At 32.0% G+C, this 19839-nt stretch overlaps 1 protein-coding gene across 2 annotated transcripts in view; it reads right to left on the reverse strand.

The window, feature by feature from the left end:
* Positions 1–18820, reverse strand: part of LOC131668304 (glypican-4) — a 412396-nt gene extending 393576 nt beyond the window's left edge. Inside the window, exons 1-2 of one of the 2 annotated variants that reach the window (XM_058942375.1) lie at positions 18423–18820; positions 18008–18342 (exon numbers count right to left, since the gene is read on the reverse strand). In XM_058942375.1, the coding sequence (XP_058798358.1) occupies positions 18008–18266 (259 nt within the window). In that variant the 5' untranslated portion in view covers positions 18267–18342; positions 18423–18820. Of the gene's footprint in view, positions 1–18007 lie in introns of both variants that reach the window. The other variant, XM_058942366.1, reaches the window with a different exon arrangement.
* Positions 18821–19839: the final 1019 nt, after the last annotated feature.

Below are 19839 nucleotides of genomic sequence, written 5' to 3' on the forward strand. Positions count from 1 at the left end.
CAGCATTGCAGTATTCATTCTTCTCAAAAGTTTTTCTTATTTTATTAATGACTCTGTTTATTTGTTCTATTGTGGCGTGATTGTTACGGAAACCGAATTGATGTTCAGGTATTATATTTTGTTCTATTAATATTTTGTTTCATCTTTTACTTATTACTTTTTCACAGATTTTAGATAAGGTGGGTAATAAGCTGATTGGCCTGTAAGACGCGACGTTTTGGGGCGGTTTACCTGGTTTTGGGATGAGTATCATTGTTGCTATTTTCCATACAGTGGGGAAGTAACTTAAGCGAAAAATTGAATTTATTACAATAGTTATGTACCTTATGGCTTTTATGGGTAGTTCTTTCAGTAGTTTTGCATTAATATTATCATGACCAGGGCTCTTTTTATTTTTTAAATTGCGTATTATAAAATTTATTTCTTTTACTTTAATATTTTTATTTAATTGTTCATTATCATTGTTATTTTGTATATTATTTAATAAGTTTTGTTCTTCTACTTCTGTTATTTTTCGTTGGGAGGGATTAAATACATTTTGTAGGTGTTTAGCGAATGTGTTAGCTTTATCCATATTAGTTCTAGCCCAGGTCATATCATTTTTTAATATGGGAGGTGAGAATTTTTGCGGTTGATAAATTTTTTTTAGTTGCTTTCCAGAGTGAATAGTCAGTAGCGTCAGTTGCAGTTAGGTTAGTAAGATAATTATTTATATTTTCATTTTTTTCTTCATATAAAATTTTTTTAAGTTCTTTAATTGATCGATTATATTGCGTTTTATGTACTTGTAATTTAGTTTGCTGCCATATTTTTCTTAGCTTTCTTTTTTCTTTAATTTTATCCATTACTGTTTTAGAAATAGTTTGATTTATGTTTTGTTTTGATATGTTTATAGGAGTTGCATTTTTGGCAGCTTGATATATATTTTTATTTAGTTTTTCAATCGCGATATCGATATCCTGCTTGGTCTTTAGTGGTATATTACATGTAAGTTTTTCATCTATTATTTCTCTGTAAAGTTTCCAGTCTGTTTTTTTATTATACAGTGGGATATTTTTTGAAGTTGTTTTAATTGTTGAATTAAATTTAATAATAATTGGGGAATGATCAGAAGTTAAATCAAGGCATCTTTTAGCTGTAAAATATTTAGGGTATAAGCCTTTTATAATTGCAAAATCTATTAGGTCTGGTAATTTATTTATGTCAGAGGGCCAGTAAGTCGGTTCGCCTGTTGATATTGGTGTTAAGTTTTCGTTTTTCATCACTGCATATAGTATTGCTCCTTTAGGATTTGGAGTTAGCGACCTTGATCCCCACCATGTATGTTTAGCATTATAGTCTCCGCCAGCAAGGAAGCGATTTCCTAGGCTATCAAAGAATTTTTTATATTTTTCTTTTGTTATTGTGTGTCTTGGAGGGCAGTATAATGCAGATAGAACTATTTGGCCGGTATTATCTGAAATTGCTACATTTGTTGCTTGTAAGTAGTCGTCTTTGTATGGTTCTACTTCATGATGATTTATTGTATTTTTAATTACTATAGCTGTTCCTCCATGTGCCTTGCCGTCGGGATGATTTGTGCTGTATTGTGTGTACTGTGGGATTTTAAGATAGTTTTTATGTGTAAAATGTGTTTCAGATATTAACATGACATCTATGTTATTTTCTATGAGAAAAGGTTTTAATTCTATACTTCTTTGCGCTAAACCGTTAGCGTTCCAAATTGCTATTTTTATTTCTGTGTTCATTTGATTTTGTTTATGAGCGTCGTAAGTAGATTTAGCATTGTGTCCATTCGATTCATCAACTGTGTCATCATGTTTTCAAGTTGACTGTTATTGTTTTGATTTTCTATTAGTTGAGGTGTGTGTGGTGTCTGTGTTTGTTTTGATTCTTCTTGCGCTGTGTTTATGTTATCTCGTGCAGCTTGTGCATATGAGACAGTTGGTCTTATGATATTTTCCGTGTTTATTTGCCGGAATATAATGCCGGAAACAATTTTTGTTGTAGAATTTTTCTTGCGTTGCATCCTTTGTAGCTAGCTACATGATTTCCGCCACAATTAGCGCATTTGACTTCTTTTATTTTTGCGTGTATTGGGCAGTCTGCCGTGAAATGATTTTTCGCACATTTCACGCAAACAGGCAACCTATGGCAATAGTTTTTCGTATGGCCATATTCTTGGCATCGCATGCATTGTGGAATGTCTCGCTTTTTACGCGGGGGCTCGAAGCTAATGATTTGGTTCATTAATTTATTGATTTCATATATTTCTTTATTGTTTACATTGGTTTTAATTTCAACGAAAAAAATAGGTAGTGGTTGCTTTGTTATTCTGTGTTTAATGTTCGAAATTCTAATTACGCTGTGGTTATACGATTCTATTTCTTTTTTAAGTTCTTGTAAATCAACCGACGGATGAATGTTTTTAAGTACCGCTTTATATGGTTTGTTTTCTTTCTTTTGGAATGTATAAAAGTTGGTGTTTTTTCTCTCTAGTTCAGTTATTGTAGGGGTAAATAATTCCGGATTTTCTATTTGAATTTTAATTTCATTATTTGGCAATACTTTTAGGGTGTATTCATTTTTTGTAACCTGATCTAAAAGGGCTTTTAGGGGACTAATATTTAATACGCCACTTACGAATAACGGCGGTGATTTTGCTGGTTTTTTGACTACCTGTGATGACGTTGGTGTGTTTACGTTTTCGTTTTCCTTTTCATTGTTTTTGTTATTTTCCGTTACTTCCAGCACTTCAAATTGGTTGTTCAGTGTAACTATGTCCTTGGAATTACCAAGCCTTTAATATAAGTTTGCCTTTTCTTGAATAAACGATTTTCTTCTGGGCTACTTCTTAATCTTTTGTTTTGCACTGTTTTCCATACTGTTGTTTCTTCGGTTGTTTTTTCTTTTTGCACTATTTGGTTATTTTCAGCCATACTGGCTGCGTTTTGTTTAATTTCGAGAATAAATGTGTTTTAAAATAATCTTAGAATAAACTTAGAATAAACTTAGAATTTCTCAGATTTTTCACGAGCGTTTCATCACACGTCCGTACAGGACGAGCTCAACAGTCGAAGTGAATACGAAAATAAAGTCAAAATAAAAAAATAGAGAAAAAATTTTTTTTCGGTTTTTTAGCGCATTAAAAACCTAAAGGAATTTAATTTTTTTTACGCTTAGTTTTAGTTTTTTTGTGATTTACTACGTCCCTAGACATTTTAAAACGAAGCGTAAAAAAAAGTTAAATTCCTTTATTTTTTTAATGCGCTAAAAAACCGAAAAAAAAAAGTTTATCTCTATTTCTTTATTTTGACTTTATTTTCGTATTCTTGGGCACAAAATGAAACTTTTTTCTCCTTGGCATTTTTTTCCGAAACTTACGCAAGTCGAAGTAATTGAGGATTGAAAAAAAAGGTTATTTTTTTACAAAAAACGCCGTAACTTGGTTAAAAAACATCGGATAGAACCCCGCGGGGGCTAATTAGAAAGGGAAAGACATTACCCTCCGAACCCCTCCGGTCAATTTGCCCTCCACCGCCTGGTTCTAAATTGGCATTGATTTAAGTCGAGGTTAAAAAAAAAAGAAATTTTTTTAATCAGTTTTTTTACTGTAAAAACCACATATTTTCATTTTTAAGTCTCTGCACATCTTAAATGGAAGCTTTTGCAATTACCTTTAAAATGCCCTGCTGTTTTTTTGTGATACGATGATTTCCAACTAAGATACAAAACTTTCAAGTTTGCCTAATTTTGAGGTAAGCATGGCAAAAGTGATTGATGGGCAGTGTAAGTGATCGTAAAAATAGCTCAATGTCCAAAAAAACTAATTCAATATCATTATTACAATTAAGAGACGGGCACATGATTAATGTTTCATTCGGTCAAAGTTTTGACACAACTGTAAAGAAAGCTTTGTTTACTTGTGAAATTTTTTTTAAAATCAAGACAAGATTGAATTTAAGTTTTAGATCTACATTTGAAATAGCTTCTGCTATTCGCGTTGCTACTCAAAATAGGAAAATAGTTGAATCTAATTTAAAACGTAAACTTTTAGCTAACAATCACTCTTTAGATGAATATTTTGATATAAAATGTTTTGATTTTGTCAATGTAAAAAGTAATGATGTATCTGATGCAGCTAGTCTTGTTGTGTGTTGTAAAAATCTTCGAGATTTAATCGAGTATATCAAAGAAAAACGAAAAGTACGTGAAGAATATCTTACATTTGGAATAGAAGGAGGTGGCGATTTTCTAAAAGTTACCCTTTCTGTTTAATGCTATACAGCGGTCATTAGTGAACCTTCTAACCAAAAGAAAACGCGTCAAAGTTATAAGGATGGAATCTCCGCGAAAAATTTAAAGATTCCAGTGTAAAAAAAGTTATTTATGTTGGCGTTAGCACCTTGTTCACAAGAAAATTATGAAAATGTATCACAATTATGGTCAGAGTTAAGAATTAATGATATTGATGGAATAATAGCCACTGATCTAAAACTTAGGAAATTTAATATAGTAGGAATTATGTCGCACTCAAGTTTGTAACCTTGTACTTGGTGTGACGTAAATAAAAATCGTCTTGATGTTGTCGGGGGTCATAGAACCGTAGGAAATATCCTTAAAAACTATCTGGAATGGCATAATGCAGCCAGCGTTAAGACTCAAGCAAAAAACTTCAAAGATTGTATTCACCTATCTATAATTCAAACTAATCAAGATAAATTAATTTTGAAAATCATCCCACCGCCAAAATTAAGAAGGGTGTTAATAAGTCTTTACAAAAAGAAGGAAAAAAAAGTTTTGCGTCTGTAATTTTTTTTTATTTTTTAACATAATATCCTTGAAGGTCGATACATTTTATTAAACGGCCTTTCAGTTTTCTTAAGCCATCAGAAAAATATGATTTCTGAAAACCCTCAAAATGGGCATTTCTTTCGGCGATGACTTCTTCATCCGACGTTGTCCGGCAAGCCATTTTTTGAGGTTAGGAAATAAGAAAAAGTTACTGGGACCCAAATCAGGCGAATATGGTGGATGATCAATTAATACGAACTTTAAATCGTTAATTTTTGCCATCGAAACTGCACACGTGTGAACTCGAGCATTATCTTGAAGAAAGAAACATTTTGTTTTGTTCAAGAGAGAACATTTTTCACTGATTTTTTGTTTTAACTGACCTAATAATGACGAATAATATTGTCCAGTGATCGTCTGGCCCTTTTCCAAGTAGTCGATGTAGACGATTCCATACGCATCCCAGAAAACCGTGGCCATAATGTTACCAGCTGACATTACTGTCTTTGCCTTCTTTGGGGCTGGTTCTCCTGCGGTAATCCATTGTTTGGACTGTTCTTTGGTTTCAGGAGTGTAGTGGTGTACCCATGTTTCGTCTACAGTTACGAGTCGACGCCAAGTCTTCCAGATTACGACGTATACGTGCCAAAATAGCCTCAGAGGTGACCACGTGGGTTCGTTTGTTTTCAACAGTGAGCAAACGCGACACCCATCTTTCTGATATTTTTTTCATCCCCAATTTTTCATGCAAAATTGAAATGATTGTACCCTTTAATACCGCTGTGGCCTCAACTAATTCTCGCAATTTTAATTTTCTATCACTCAACACCATATCGTAGATTTTGTTGACCATTTCGGGCGTACTCACTTCTACGGGGCGGCCTGAACGAGGTTCATCTTTTATTGTTGTATGGCCGCGTTTAAATTCATTCACCAGTTATAAACAGTCTTGAACACAGGAGCAGACTTGCCATGAACGGCGTTCAACTCAACCGTAATTTTTGTTGGTGTAAGGCCTTTCAAATTAAAATGTTTTATCACCGCTCGATACTTTGTTTTTTCCATTTTTCAAATATACCGATAAATTTTTGTTCAACCAACGCTCACAAAAAAACGACTTAATGAATCGAGCTGAAACTTTGTACGATATCTAGTTAGTAGTATTGCTTGCCAAAAACATCATAATTTAAGCATGACGAGCGCTATCTCTTGGATTTTGTAAAGACTTATTGACCCCCTCGCTCCTCGTACATTTGATGCTCAGAGTAATAATACTTTGTACAATAATTTGTTAACTGAGTTTAAACAAATTGCTCTAAAATGGGCAAAATCTTGCAGCGTTCTCGGCAGACCAGCGTTCAAAAGCAATGTGTACAAGCAACTGCTAATTAAATTGATATATTACGTTCGCAATGTAGTTTAAATTGTTTAAAATATGTTACCGTTTTTGAAAATTATAATAAAATTGTTAAAGCTTGCTTTACAGTCCAACTTGATCCGAATTTCCTGTAATATATGTATATGCATGTATACATACTAGTTTAAAAAAACTTATTTAGATTTAGAAATATCGATTACTACTAAAGAACATGTAGTCTTTATTCAGATTTCTGAATTCTGTACGTTAATGCAAAAAGGATTAGGGTTCTATAGTGAGTAAACTGTAGAGTCGGTTCATTTTGATTTTTCAGTTACTTGGCAAAAATATAAAGTATCTCAATGTAGTTCGGAGTACGGAGTGCAATTACTAACAAGGGAACCACCTCAACCTGACCTCACCGATTTGAATGATTATGGATATGTTGTAGTACTTGAAAAAAATGAGATACGTGTTTTTTTTTATCGGCACATAAGGGCTTTTAAGGGGTGAAATCCACCCTGAAAATCAACCCCTAAAATCAGTTTTTTTAATATTTCTCAGCATCAAATGAATATTTTTCAGTAAACTCAACGTTAAAAAATTTCTTATAAAAAGGAGCTTTTAAGGACATAACATTTAAACCGAAGAGTTGCAACCCCCTTTTTAATAGGGGTAAATACACTATTTTTTGTACTGTTTTACGACATGTAATATAGTAAATCAGCTCGAGTGATTTAAAAATCGCACTGATAATGAGAAAATACTAAAATTAAATTGACGTGTTTTCGGATTTAAAAAAAAATATATTTAAGGGGTGTTTCACCCCCTAGAAACTACTCCCCGCCAAACTATCAGCAGGTTAATCCACCTATCCCTGGGACAAACAAGTTTAGTCGTCTGTTATTTCTTGAAATAATTCAATCCAATGCATGAGCGAGCTACCTCAACTAACCAACCTGCCTCTAACCCAACAAACCCCCATAAACCACCCTTACCAAACCACATGCAGGCTAACCCACCTAATCCTGTGAAAAGCAACTTTAGTCGTTTGTTATTTCTTGAAATAATTGAATTTTACACAATAAGCGAGTTATCCCAGCTGTATAACACCTCTTATCCACCTACCCCTAACCTATCTAACCTCCACCCTTATAAACCACCTTTACAGAAACACAAGCAGGCTAAACCTCCTAACCCTGGCAAACCCGAGTTAAGTCGTTTGTTATTTCCTGAAATAATTTAATCCTATGCCTGAGCGAGCTATCTCAACTAACCACCCTTACCCAACCAAATGTAGGCTAATAGACCTAACTTTGGGAGTTTATCAGTTGCTTTTTCTTAAAATAATTTATTTCTACATCGTACGTGGGGTATTCCATTTTTTTTTATAAAATATATCTGTAGCTCAAACATAATTTATGACAAATAAAAATGTGTTTAATACATTTTATTTTAAAAGTACCAAAATGGCGAGAAATATCTCTTAAAAATAAACACGAGAATAACACCAGGTCTAATTATCATTTATAGATCTATACATATATATTTATATTCGTATGTAGATACATAAATATATTTACGTAAGAGCCATCGTACGCGATATTACATATATTTTGATTTTTCATAATAATTTTCATCTTTTTCTTTTTTTTATTTATTGTGTAACGGCGGTTCAAAAAAAAAAAAAGAGAGAATAAAGAAAAAAATACCGACCACACATTTAGCTCGTAAATTAAGATGAAAAACTGCGTGCGGATGAATAAAAACGATTTTTCCTGTGAACGGCAGTTTTCGGCTCGTGCATCTGGCGACTTTCGGGTACTGGAGATTATCAGGGCGATTTTACGATCGCGTCATCCGGAGTAGTCAGATTGCGCGCATGTTTAGAAAGAAGAGATCTGTAGCGCACATGTGCATCCTGCCAACAGTACTATTATTTTATTTTAAATAATTTATTTTCATTTTTGCTAATTTCTTTTAAATTAAAGGAAACAGATTTGCTTGCAGATCTCTCGAAAAATTGCGAAATTTATCTTCCCGTATTTATTGGTTCATTTTCTTTACGAGTTTCGTATATATAATTGTTGGGTGCGCTCAACTTTGCGTTAGACAAATTAAGAATGACTTGAATGAAAGTTATTAATTATGTTTGTTGCAATTAACTCTGATTTTCTTTTCAACATTTCTCAAAACTTTTTAATAATCAATTAATAGTTAAAACTATTAATATCCTAATTGTTCTTAGATAAATGTAATTCTTAACTTTTGTTCTATCATTTAGTTTTATTATAAATTAAGAAACATTTTTGTAAAATTAGAGTACCACACACACAATTAATTTTAAATAAAATTAGTTTAAATAGATAAAGGCCAGAATAGTACATAGAGGGCCATCTATGCGAAGAGGGCCCAAAACACTAAAATGAAGCCACACCCGCATACTCCGCCCCCGGCCAATTAGGATTCGAACCTTGCTTACGCTGAGATACTCCCCAAATTTTCCAACCAATTAAGTTGAGAAAATTTTAGTTCTTCCTGCCCAAAAATGACAAAGATTTTCGAGTGGGAGTCTCTTGTAAAAAAGTATAAAAGAGATCTTTTCACGAAAATTCAGGCATTACATTATTAATTTTTTCGAAATTCAGTTCGTTCAAAGTTAGTAGCTCAGATTTAGTTCATTCAGTTCGTACAATTTATTTGAATTCGTTAGCTATTCTTCAAGTTCGTCCAGACCCAGTCAATCTTTTAGTGTGTGTGTGGGAAAACCATTATAAAAGTGAGTAAGAAAAATTATGTAAAATTTTTTTTTTACATTCTAACTACTCTCCTTTAACTTCTCTCTCCTTACTCTTCCTAGTTTCGCGTACGGGATTTTCTTTCTTAGATAGTTACACTCGATTGCCAAGCGTGTGGTCGAGTGCATATTAGATAGGCTCCCTTTACGTTATTTTATTGCCAAGAGTGTGGTAAAATAACGCGAAGTATTGCTATATTGCCTAGCGTGTGGTACAGCAAAGCTTCGATCCTCCGTCGCCGAAAAAAAAGGAATTTCCCGCGATAGTGGTAACGCACGTCCCGGTTATTGTCCGCAAGGATAGACCAAAAAGTGCGCCTGAGAATTGTTTCGTCAACCGACGTCACAATTGGTAAATTAAAATGTATCATTCAACGAATTCCTTACAGAAATGATAATCATCGAAAAAGTGTTTGAAACATAATGATCTTTTACACCAACCACACCGTATTATAGCAACATTTTTACATGCTTCTACTTCGCAATGTATATTGCAAGAATCTCCAAAACTAAAATCAACAGGGTTATCTGTTTTAGCTGGTTTTTCAGCAATGTAGCTGCTTTTATACAAAGCGTATTTAAAAATATTTGTATATCGTGGTGAAGAAAGTTGGTTATGGACAAGAGACTGCATTTTTATTATGTTATTTCTTAAATGTAGATTCATTTCATAGTCCATCAAAATTACTTGATCTGATAAACGTCGAACGAAGTTTTTCCAGATACGAAATCCATAAACATCGAGTGGTTGGAGGTTTCCTGTCGTTCCTGTGGAAATTTTTTTTATATTAACAATTTTGTTTATCGGCATCGTTTCCCTTACAGCTTTATCGCAATGTCCACTCCAAGAGTCGAGTAAAAGTACAGATTGAGGTCCAACATTTGGGTAAAAAACTTCTTTCAACCAAATTTTAAAATGATCTAAAATAAAAAAATGTCAAAATTTCTTTGTCATTACATTATAATAAACAAAAATATACTAACTTGTCGTTAATTTTACAGATTTAAATGCTTCCACATGCACATTTTCTGGTCTAAATAATGAAGATTCCACTATGGGACCGAATTGACCACTTTTTTCTTTTAATACTATAAAAAGTGGTGATAAAAGTTTCCCGGTTGTATATATAGTTGGCTGAATTGTATAACTGTGCGTTGTCGATGAAACCGACTGTACCAGACATTGCACCTACTTTTCTCCTTCAACTGCTAATGTTCTTCCCCAGTGCATTTCTAACTGGAAACCACTCTGATCTGAATTATAAAAGTTTGCAATGCCGATTTCTGGTATATAGTACATGATTTAACATCAGCTACAAAAGCATCAGCATTAGTTTGTAGTCCTTCTTTACTTTCTAATATTTTTTTGGTGATAAATTAACTACTTAATTAATAAAGCACTATCGAACCAGTTGTAATAGCGGCTTTTAAATTATCAAACGTGTATTGGCAAATTTGCGCAATTTTTTCTCGGTAAGTTCCATTTTTATTAATTGTTTTCGCCCAACGTTTAAGTTGACTTATAGATGAAACTTTTTTGAATCTATGTTGTACAGTATCCAGTTTTAAGTTTTTGTTTTTTCCGCTCCTCCAAAATTCTACGGCTCTTTGTTTATAATCAAATGTGATTTCTTCATAATCATTTGTGCACTGATTTGTTGGTGCAAAATCAGGATCAGGAAATGTTGAACTTCATCTTCGATTATTTTAGCATCAGTATCTCTATAATCTTCATGCTATAATCTTTCATAAGAATTTCCATACCGTATTTCCAAAAATATGACGGAAAACAGTGCCCGTTTCGTTCGGGTGGACTACTACACGTATGTGCTATCAATACAATATAGTTGAAAAAATGTTTAAAAAATTTTTTTATTCAAATAAAACTGTATATAATCTCATTTTCCTTCTTACGTAATAACTCTACACAGACAAATTTTATTCAACGTTTTAACAAAGTTAAATAACACTACTATAACAATTTTTACAACATTTTTTTTAATTTTTTTTCATACCCTGTTTTTTTTTTTGCAAGAACTAGCTTCTCTTGACTTTTCGAGATCTTCCGTATCGAATTTCCATATTTTTAAAATAATAATTATTCAATTATCGTATTTTCAAAAATTTGGAGCACTAGCAATTTACTTTACCATGCTCTGCGATTTGAATTACAAAAAAAATGTTGCAACAAAATTTGTTTATATTCCGATGCCGCGGGAAGCCAGAACAGAAATTACTTGATGGTTCTCGTATTGTCAATGATGTCTCAAAAATTTGAAATTTTCATTGAACACCTCTATCCAGTTCGTGGTCATTCATATTGAGAATGCAATAGAAATTTTGGTAGATATGGACGTGAAAAAAAAAGACGTGAAGTTATTCAAACTCCTGACGAATACATCGACTTGATTAAAAATTCGAAAAACCCCCCTTTTACTATGATTGATGCTGAGCAATGCGAGGTAAAAGATTTTGAGTCTGTTTTGGAGAAAAATAAGGACATTTTGAAAAAAATAAAAATAAGTTCGGTAGTGAAAATAAATTATTTTCCACATGGTGAAATTGATATCTATTATCAGTATGAAGGTTTACCATCTAACATTCGCTTAAGATTAGACGTTTCATTTGATGAACTGGAAAATGCTGCATCAGCTACTGGAGTTGGAATTTCAAGTGAAAAAATGAAAGATTTGAAAACCTTACAACCATTTTTGAGTTTGAAAGGAAAACTATTTTATGAAAACTTTTTCAAGACTACTTTGATACGAGCACCAAAAATGGTTAACGTGAAGACTGAAAAGAAAAATTTCATAGAGAATAAGAAGGAAAAATCAACCAAGAAAGAAAGAAAACCAGTGGTCGAGAAAAACCAAACGGTTACAGAAAAAGTTATTATGGAGAAAAACAAAAAGAAGGTGACGAAAAGTAAAGAAAAATCATTTGTCGCCAAAAAAAAACGACTCAGCAAAAGAAAAGATCTCAAAAAGTCAAAAAAAACTAGCTGTTACGAAAAAAAATAGGGTATGAAAAAAAAATTTAAAAAAAGTGTTATAAAAATTGCTATAGTAGTGTTATTCAACTTTGTTAAAACATTCAATGAAATTTGTCTATGTAGTAAGAAGGAAAATGAGATTATATACAGTTTTATTTGAATAAAAAAATTTTTTAAACATTTTTTCAACTATATTGTATTGATAGCACATACGTGTAGTAGTCCACCCGAACGAAACGGGCACTGTTTTCCGTCATATTTTTGGAAATACGGTATGGAAATTCTTATAACTCGGCAGACGTATACTTTAGATCATTATGAACAACTTCCTCGCTGGAAGTTTATTGCAAGAATAATATTTGTTAATGTTTATTTGATTTGGAAAATTCGCTCCGCGCTCAGCGGCGATTGCATACTTTCAGGGGCTAGTCCGACAGGTTCGCGCGCTCAAGTCGTTATTCTATCCGGGCCTTCAATTGTAAATGATTAAAACAGAAATAATAACTATATTAAACTTCCACTTTTGAAATTAATAATTTTTAACTGTTATTACTTGTTATTTTTCTTTATTAAAAATTAACTTTACGTTTAAAAAATAATAACTATTATTATTACTCTTTTATACACAGCAATATGTAATACAATACAAATAATATTTTTAAAAAAACTGATACTATAACTGTTATTATTAATTTCGAAAAAACAAAATAGTTAATAATTATTTATAATTTATTTTAGTCTCAAATCTTATATTTATAATCCGTTATTAATTATTTTTATCTTTTTTCTATTTATAATGAAAAGAAAATAATAATTATTACATAAAATTTGTAACACTTGGGACATATTGTTATGCAACATATGTTATTCAAGAAATACATTTATTTTTCGCTATTTATATAAGGTTAGCCCGCACGTGATTCGGTAAGGGTGGTTTATAAGGGTGGGGGTTAGATAGGTTAGGGGTAGGTGGATAAGAGGTATGTGATTCAGCTGGGATAAATCGCTTATGGTGTAAAATTCAATTATTTCAAGAAATAACAAACGACTAAAGTTGCTTTTCCGAGGATTAGGTAGGTTAGCCTGCATGTGGTTCGGTAAGGGTGGTTTATGGGGGTTTGGTGGGTTAGAGGTAGGTTGGTTAGTTGAGGTAGCTCGCTCATGCATAGGATTAAATTATTTCAAGAAATAACAAACGACTAAACTTGTTTATCCCAGGGTTAGGTGGATTAACCTGCTGATAGTCGACGGTGGTGGTTTCTGGGGGTGAAACACCCCTTAAATATATTTTTTTTTAAATCCGGAAACGCGTCAATTTAATTTTGATATTTCTTCATTATCAGTGCGATTTTTAAATCACTCGAGCTGATTTACTATATTACATGTCGTAAAACAGTACAAAAAATAGTGTATTTACCCCTATTAAAAAGGGGCCTGCAACCCTTCGGTATAAATGTTATGTCCTTAAAAGCGCCTTTTTATAAGAAATTTTTGAACGTTAAGTTTACTGAAAAATATTCATTTGATGCTGAGAAATATTAAAAAAACTGATTTTACGGGTTGATTTTCAGGGTGGATTTCACCCCTTAAAAACCCTTATGGGCCGATAAAAAAAACACGTATCTAATTTTTTTTCAAGTACTACAACATATCCCAAAATCATTTAAATCAGTGAGGTCGGGTTGGGGTGGTTCCCTTGTAAGAGCTGTAAGAGAATATAATTCTCATTATATATAATGTTAACGTTATATAAATACTGTAAATAATAATATGAAATTGGTTTATTTAATTTATAATACACATAATTGATATAATTGTTGTCTATTGATTTTTTTACAATCTTTACCACTCCCACATAAAAATTATGGAAGAAAAAAAAATAGTTTTGACGAGTAATTGAAATTTAAATTACGAAAAAATAAGTCTATATCGAAAAAAAAAATGGTTTAAATAAAAACGGCTCTTTCTATGATTTTCGTTGTGGTCTTAAAATATTCCTAAAGTGAGACAGAACAACATCCCGAAGAAATCGGGAAGGTGCAAGAATTTTAGGTCGATGTCAGTTAAGGCACACTCTGGCCTTCTTTGGAGCAGGTTAACCTTTCACAATCCACTGTTTTGACTTATCCTTTGTTCTCAGAAGTATTGTGGTGTATCCACATTTCGTCTACAGTTATGAATCGAAGCAGAAAGTCATTCGGATTACGGTGGATACGCGCCAAGAAGGCCTCAGCGAACACCACTCGACTGCGTCTATACTCGACTAAGAGCAAACGCGGCACCTATCTTGCCGAAATTTTTCTCATATCCAATTTCTCGAAATTGAAATGACTTTCTCTTTTGAATCCCCTGTGGCCTCAACTATTTAGTGCAAATTTATTCTTTGGTCACTCAACACCATGCGTGGACTTTATTGATCATTTCCGGAGTGCTCGTGTCTAGAGGACGGTCTGAACGATGTTCATCTGTAGTGGATGTACGGAAACGTTTAAATTCATTTACCCGATTGTAAACAATTGCAAACACAGGGGCAGATACACCATGAACTGCATCTAACTTAGCTTTGATTTCTTTCGGTGTAGTTGTGTAAAAGTTTTATCACCGCTCGGAACTCACTTATTTTAATTGTTAACAAGAAACAACAGTTGCTCACTTTTATCGACTATAAAAATGGAACTACTTGATGGATCTGGCTGAAACTTCGGCAGCACTTAATTTAATAGTAACGCTTGCTGGTGCTACATAAGTTGGGATGCTTTGAGCGCCATCTCTTGGATTTTCTAACGACTTAATGACCCACCTTCGTACTATTTCAATCATCCACACTAGTTTTATATCTGTAAAAAAAGTCTCATGGGGGTCCGTAATAGGGTTTTTTCGAATTTTTAGGCTAAATTATCAGGGTATTCTGAGGTTACGATGCAATTTCAATAATAAGTATCGATTAGGTGATCCAAAGGACAATAATAGTACATTACGATACAAGTACGGGAAAGTAGATTTTGGTCTCGTGTGGCATTTACGCCCGAGCGAAGCGAGGGTGGAAAGGTACACGAGACGAAAAGCTTTTTCCCGAACATGTGCCGTACCGTATTTTTTTATACGACGTGTGGAAAGTGCGATTTTCAACGCACGTTTTCTGCCGAGCATGCGGGAAAGACGCATTTTGCGCACGGAGTGTCGAAAAATACGTTACATCGATATTTAAAATGAATCACTATTTCCAAACTTAAGGAAATTGCTATAACAATAAAATTTAAATGGCCATATCTTGAACAGAAAAAAAGATATTCCAAATATAAAAAAAAGGGTTTTAGGTGAGTAAGAGTGCTCCTTTGAGATAGTGTACACAGTTTTCCAAAAAGAATTTATTCAAGTTGTTATTGTACCTCAAAAACAGCCAAAAACAGTATTTTTTACACTTTTAAGTTAGGATATTTAAAAAAACTTGATGTGATAGAATAATTCTAAGGTCAGATTTGAATTCAGCGACCAAAAATTTATCGAAAATAACTAATCTCATCTAATGAGTAAATTTCACATCGGGCTGTGTAATTAAAATTAGAATGTTAGCAAGTAATAGTACTAATTAAAATTATAATATTTTTCTTCAAATTCGAATTTTTGAATATTAATGAAAAACTTTAAATATCTCGTTCATTCTCCGTCGTCACATCACGTGATCATCCCTCAACCGACTAATCAAAATCATTATACATTTCAAGTATGATTTTGGATAGGATGAAGAACATTACTTGATATACTTTCCTTCCATGAGGTTAACTCTTGTTTCATATACCTGTTTCTTTAGGTTCTTGTTAATCGATATGAAATTGTCAAAATTATTTTCATTATTAATCAACAGAAAAATATTATCTCTTCCTACGTTCTTACTATATAACAGTTGGTACTCGACAGCCAGTCAATATGCAATCAATTTTATAATATAACTACAAATTCTTTTATTAAACAATTTTATGTAGATAGGCATCCAATAAATGTATATGTTAATAAAAGTTCTTTATATTAATTTAATTTCGTTTCACTACAGATTTAAAAGAGTACAAAAAGAAATAGGTGACAGAGAATTCGTGAAAAATATTAAGTACCTCTGGATAAAACCAACCTCAGAATTACGTGCTAAGATCGAACATCATATGGTAGGTAAATTTTATACTAATAATAATAAAGAATCAATTTTCTTACACAAAAGTAAAGACGGTAAAGTAACTAACGATCATAAAAAAGTTTGATGATAACTATAAATTACAGTATTCATCTAATAACGAGTTTAACTCTTGTAATAATATTAATAATGAGCAACAACTTGCTGAAGATAGAAGTGAAGTGAATAAAAATAGTGAAGTTTCAAGTCATGAAATAGTAAATAAATTAAAAGATATTGTTAAGTTTGACGACCTGCGCCATTAGAGACAAAAAAATATTACTGGTGATAGGAATTGTTTATTTAGATGTTTATCTGACTTATTACATAATGATAAATCTTATTATGAAAAAGTCAAATAATGTATAGTTAATTACACATCGAAAAACTGGGAATCAGAATTATCGTCGATGATGTATTCTAATCACAGTATCGTTAAATACAGTAAAAATCATTTCAAAATATTTTTCTAATAAGGAACCACAAGCGAAACTTGAAATTCACTCCCTTATAGCCGTGAATTAGAGAGGCGCATTAGGGGTAGAAGATATACGTTCCGAAAGGCGAACATTTTTTTCACAAGTCCTCTTTAACGTTACCTTTATTATGATATTAAAATCGTTTCAAAATTTTTTCCTAATAAGGAACCACACTTAAAAACTTATATTAACTATCTATTAGTATAAAAATGCTCTGTGGAGGGTAGTTTCAGGGTTTTTACGGTAGACGATTATTTTGCTATGGAGTCTGGCAGATATGAATTTTGAAAAAAGTTATCGACCTCTTAAAAAATTTTTCTTAATGATGTATCATATGATGAAAGTTACTTGGTCTATGATATCGTATAAGCGTACCGAATTAAGAGTTATTGTAGGGGATGTAATTGTTGTAGAGAGTTTTCTTTACATATATGTTATTTGGGTAGTACCCTGAAGCCTTTTATCGCGAAATAGACTTTGATTTCAATTCTCGATTTTTTCGTCCACCTTGAAAGTTCCGAATTTCAGACTCGTAGTCATACATATAAACATAAACGTATTTGCATACACACCTAGACACACACACACACACATTATATTATAATTAATTTAATTTAATTATAATTTAATTATAATTTATTTATAATTTTAAAGTATATGAAAAATTCAATAATAATTGTAAAAACATCATATTTTGATCTTATACTGGATAAAATATTGTCAATAATGAAATAATTTACATTAATTATTTAATAAATAATACTTAAAAAATTGATCTTCATAAGACGTAAAAAATTATAAGGCTATCATGTTTAATGTGTTGTTGGAGAATAATATTTTCCAATTGTTATCATATAAACCTGTGAACTTGTAAAATAAACCAATGTTGATTTGCATATTTTCAAAATTTTTATAAGTAAAAAAATTGATGATTTCTTCCTATTTTTACAGTTACAAATACATATTATTATAAATATCGTTTACTAATTTACTTTGAAGGATCATATAAGGAGTGAGTATTTCAAATATAAATTCATGTTAAATAATTTATATAATAAATTCTTACAAAAAAATTTGCAAAGTATGTTTATTTTAATTAACAGTTACAATTAAAGCTACAATTTGGATAGGTTAAGATAAGTAAACATAAATATAGAATCATAAAAATAGTTTTAGTTTAAAATATTATTCTTAAAAACAACAAAAATTCTTTCAAGTATTAATACGATACTGGGAAGGTTTCTGACATGGTATATGTTTATACATGTGGAAAATAGATTCTTTTATACATAAACATAAAGATTTAAAAATTAAGAAGTTTTTAAAATTTAATTTTGAAATATGTACAAAAACTTACCACTGCAGAACACTGATAAGGAAATAAAGGATTAAAGGAATATAATTAAAATTTGAATCAACTTACAAGATATAGGCTCCCTTGGCAGATTGCTAGTGGGAAAGCCCAATGACTCAAAATATGTATGTATTGCCTGGCAATGAAGCCTTTGCAAATGTGGTTGAGGTTTGAATGTTTGCTGTAGCTGTGTTGACGTTGAGGATATACTAGCGGCAGGTAAAGCTGTAGCTACTATATTGGTTCTCATGCAGCTCACAGTAATAAGCACAGAGAGTATTAATATTATCCACCAAACCTTTTCCATTATTGACCTTAACCACTGCATTTCTATGAAAATTATTCTACGCTTCACTTATTTGATTCAAATCACTGATAAAACACCGCTATTTCATGAAAATACACTTTATTTATATGATTTAACTCACTGATGAAACAACATTAGTTCATGAAAATACACCGCTATAATCCGAGCAATATTTACCTCTTACTTCATTTAAGATGTCTGCTTTATCGTATTCTATGTTCTCATACACGGATGTTTCGCCAAAGTTCTCTTAAGCATATAACAATAAAACAATAATGCTTTTTCTGATATACAAAAAGAAAGACAAGAGACAAAAAAGCGGATGAACCTGCTCGCTACTTGGACTCTGGACCGGTCCTGTTTGTCGTGGCTGTGAGTGTAGTGGCGACGCCGGCGGCGGCGCAACTTGTTCACCAGACTTTAACTGTACTATACGGTCTGCAGGTAGGTAGAGAAATGCAACGTGTTGGCGTATACACCGAATATATGTATATTGAACACTGTATAAAGCGATTCTACTATATACCCATCACCATACATACCAAGCTCCTTATTTTTTTCTTTTCTGCTCTTTTTCACTCATCTTTGCTATGTATCTGTTCTCATAAGCTGTATGTGTTGGTAGGCAATGATATTCAGCATTCGGCCTCGAACGACCGCCCTAATGTAAACATGCAAGCAAACGCTTCCCGCCTGAATAAGACCATGTAATTTATCATATGACATTTTTGTATGATAAAGCAAATGAACTTATTTGAAATCAAATAATTATACTAAACAATTATGTACATAGGTTAACGGCATATGATCTCACGTAAAATTAAGTGATAAAACAGAACCGCGTATATAAAGCACGACATAATTTATGCCGAATGATGTGAGTAAAAATCCATACGAATTTGTGTGGCTGTTTTAGATATTTTAATTCTATAGTACGATCTAGTATATTTTTATTCCCTAAAGTGCTTTATAACAGACCGAATTATTCAAACATGCTTTAAATTAAACTCAAAATTTTTTTAATTATTGAAGTATTCTGTTTATCAAATTCCACTTAAAGTGAATAATGTTGTTTTTTCTTACAAAAGAAAATCTTAAAAAGTCAAGCTTGTAAACACTTTGATTGGTCGATTGAAGATGGAGATTTAGATATTTTATTATAGCTTATACGATTTGACGTAATTTGTCTCGAAAGTTTTGAAATAACATGTGTTTTATTTAATGAATATATTTGATACACACACACATATATATTTGAAATATATTTGTACTTATGATATTTATTCTGTAAATACTCAAAATGATTCAGCTGATTTTATGATGAAAAATTTACCAAAGCCTAAATTTGAATCTCTAAAAGACAAACTCAATATTGTACCACACTGACTACGCTGATCGAATCAGCAACGTTTCTGAAACATTTCTTAGAAACGTAGGAACGTTCCATCCAAAAGCATCAGAAATATTTCAGAAACGTTGATACTACCGGGAAAATATCTGACTTCATTTCCAAGAAACTTTCAGGAAACATTTTGGATAAGTTACGGGAACACAGCAGAAACGTTCGAGAAACCTTCCAAGCCGATTTTCCCGT

This window comes from Phymastichus coffea, unplaced genomic scaffold (assembly GCF_024137745.1).
Source record: "Phymastichus coffea isolate CEN01 unplaced genomic scaffold, Cenicafe_Pcof_1.1 PCOF00006, whole genome shotgun sequence".
Taxonomy (NCBI): domain Eukaryota; kingdom Metazoa; phylum Arthropoda; class Insecta; order Hymenoptera; family Eulophidae; genus Phymastichus; species Phymastichus coffea.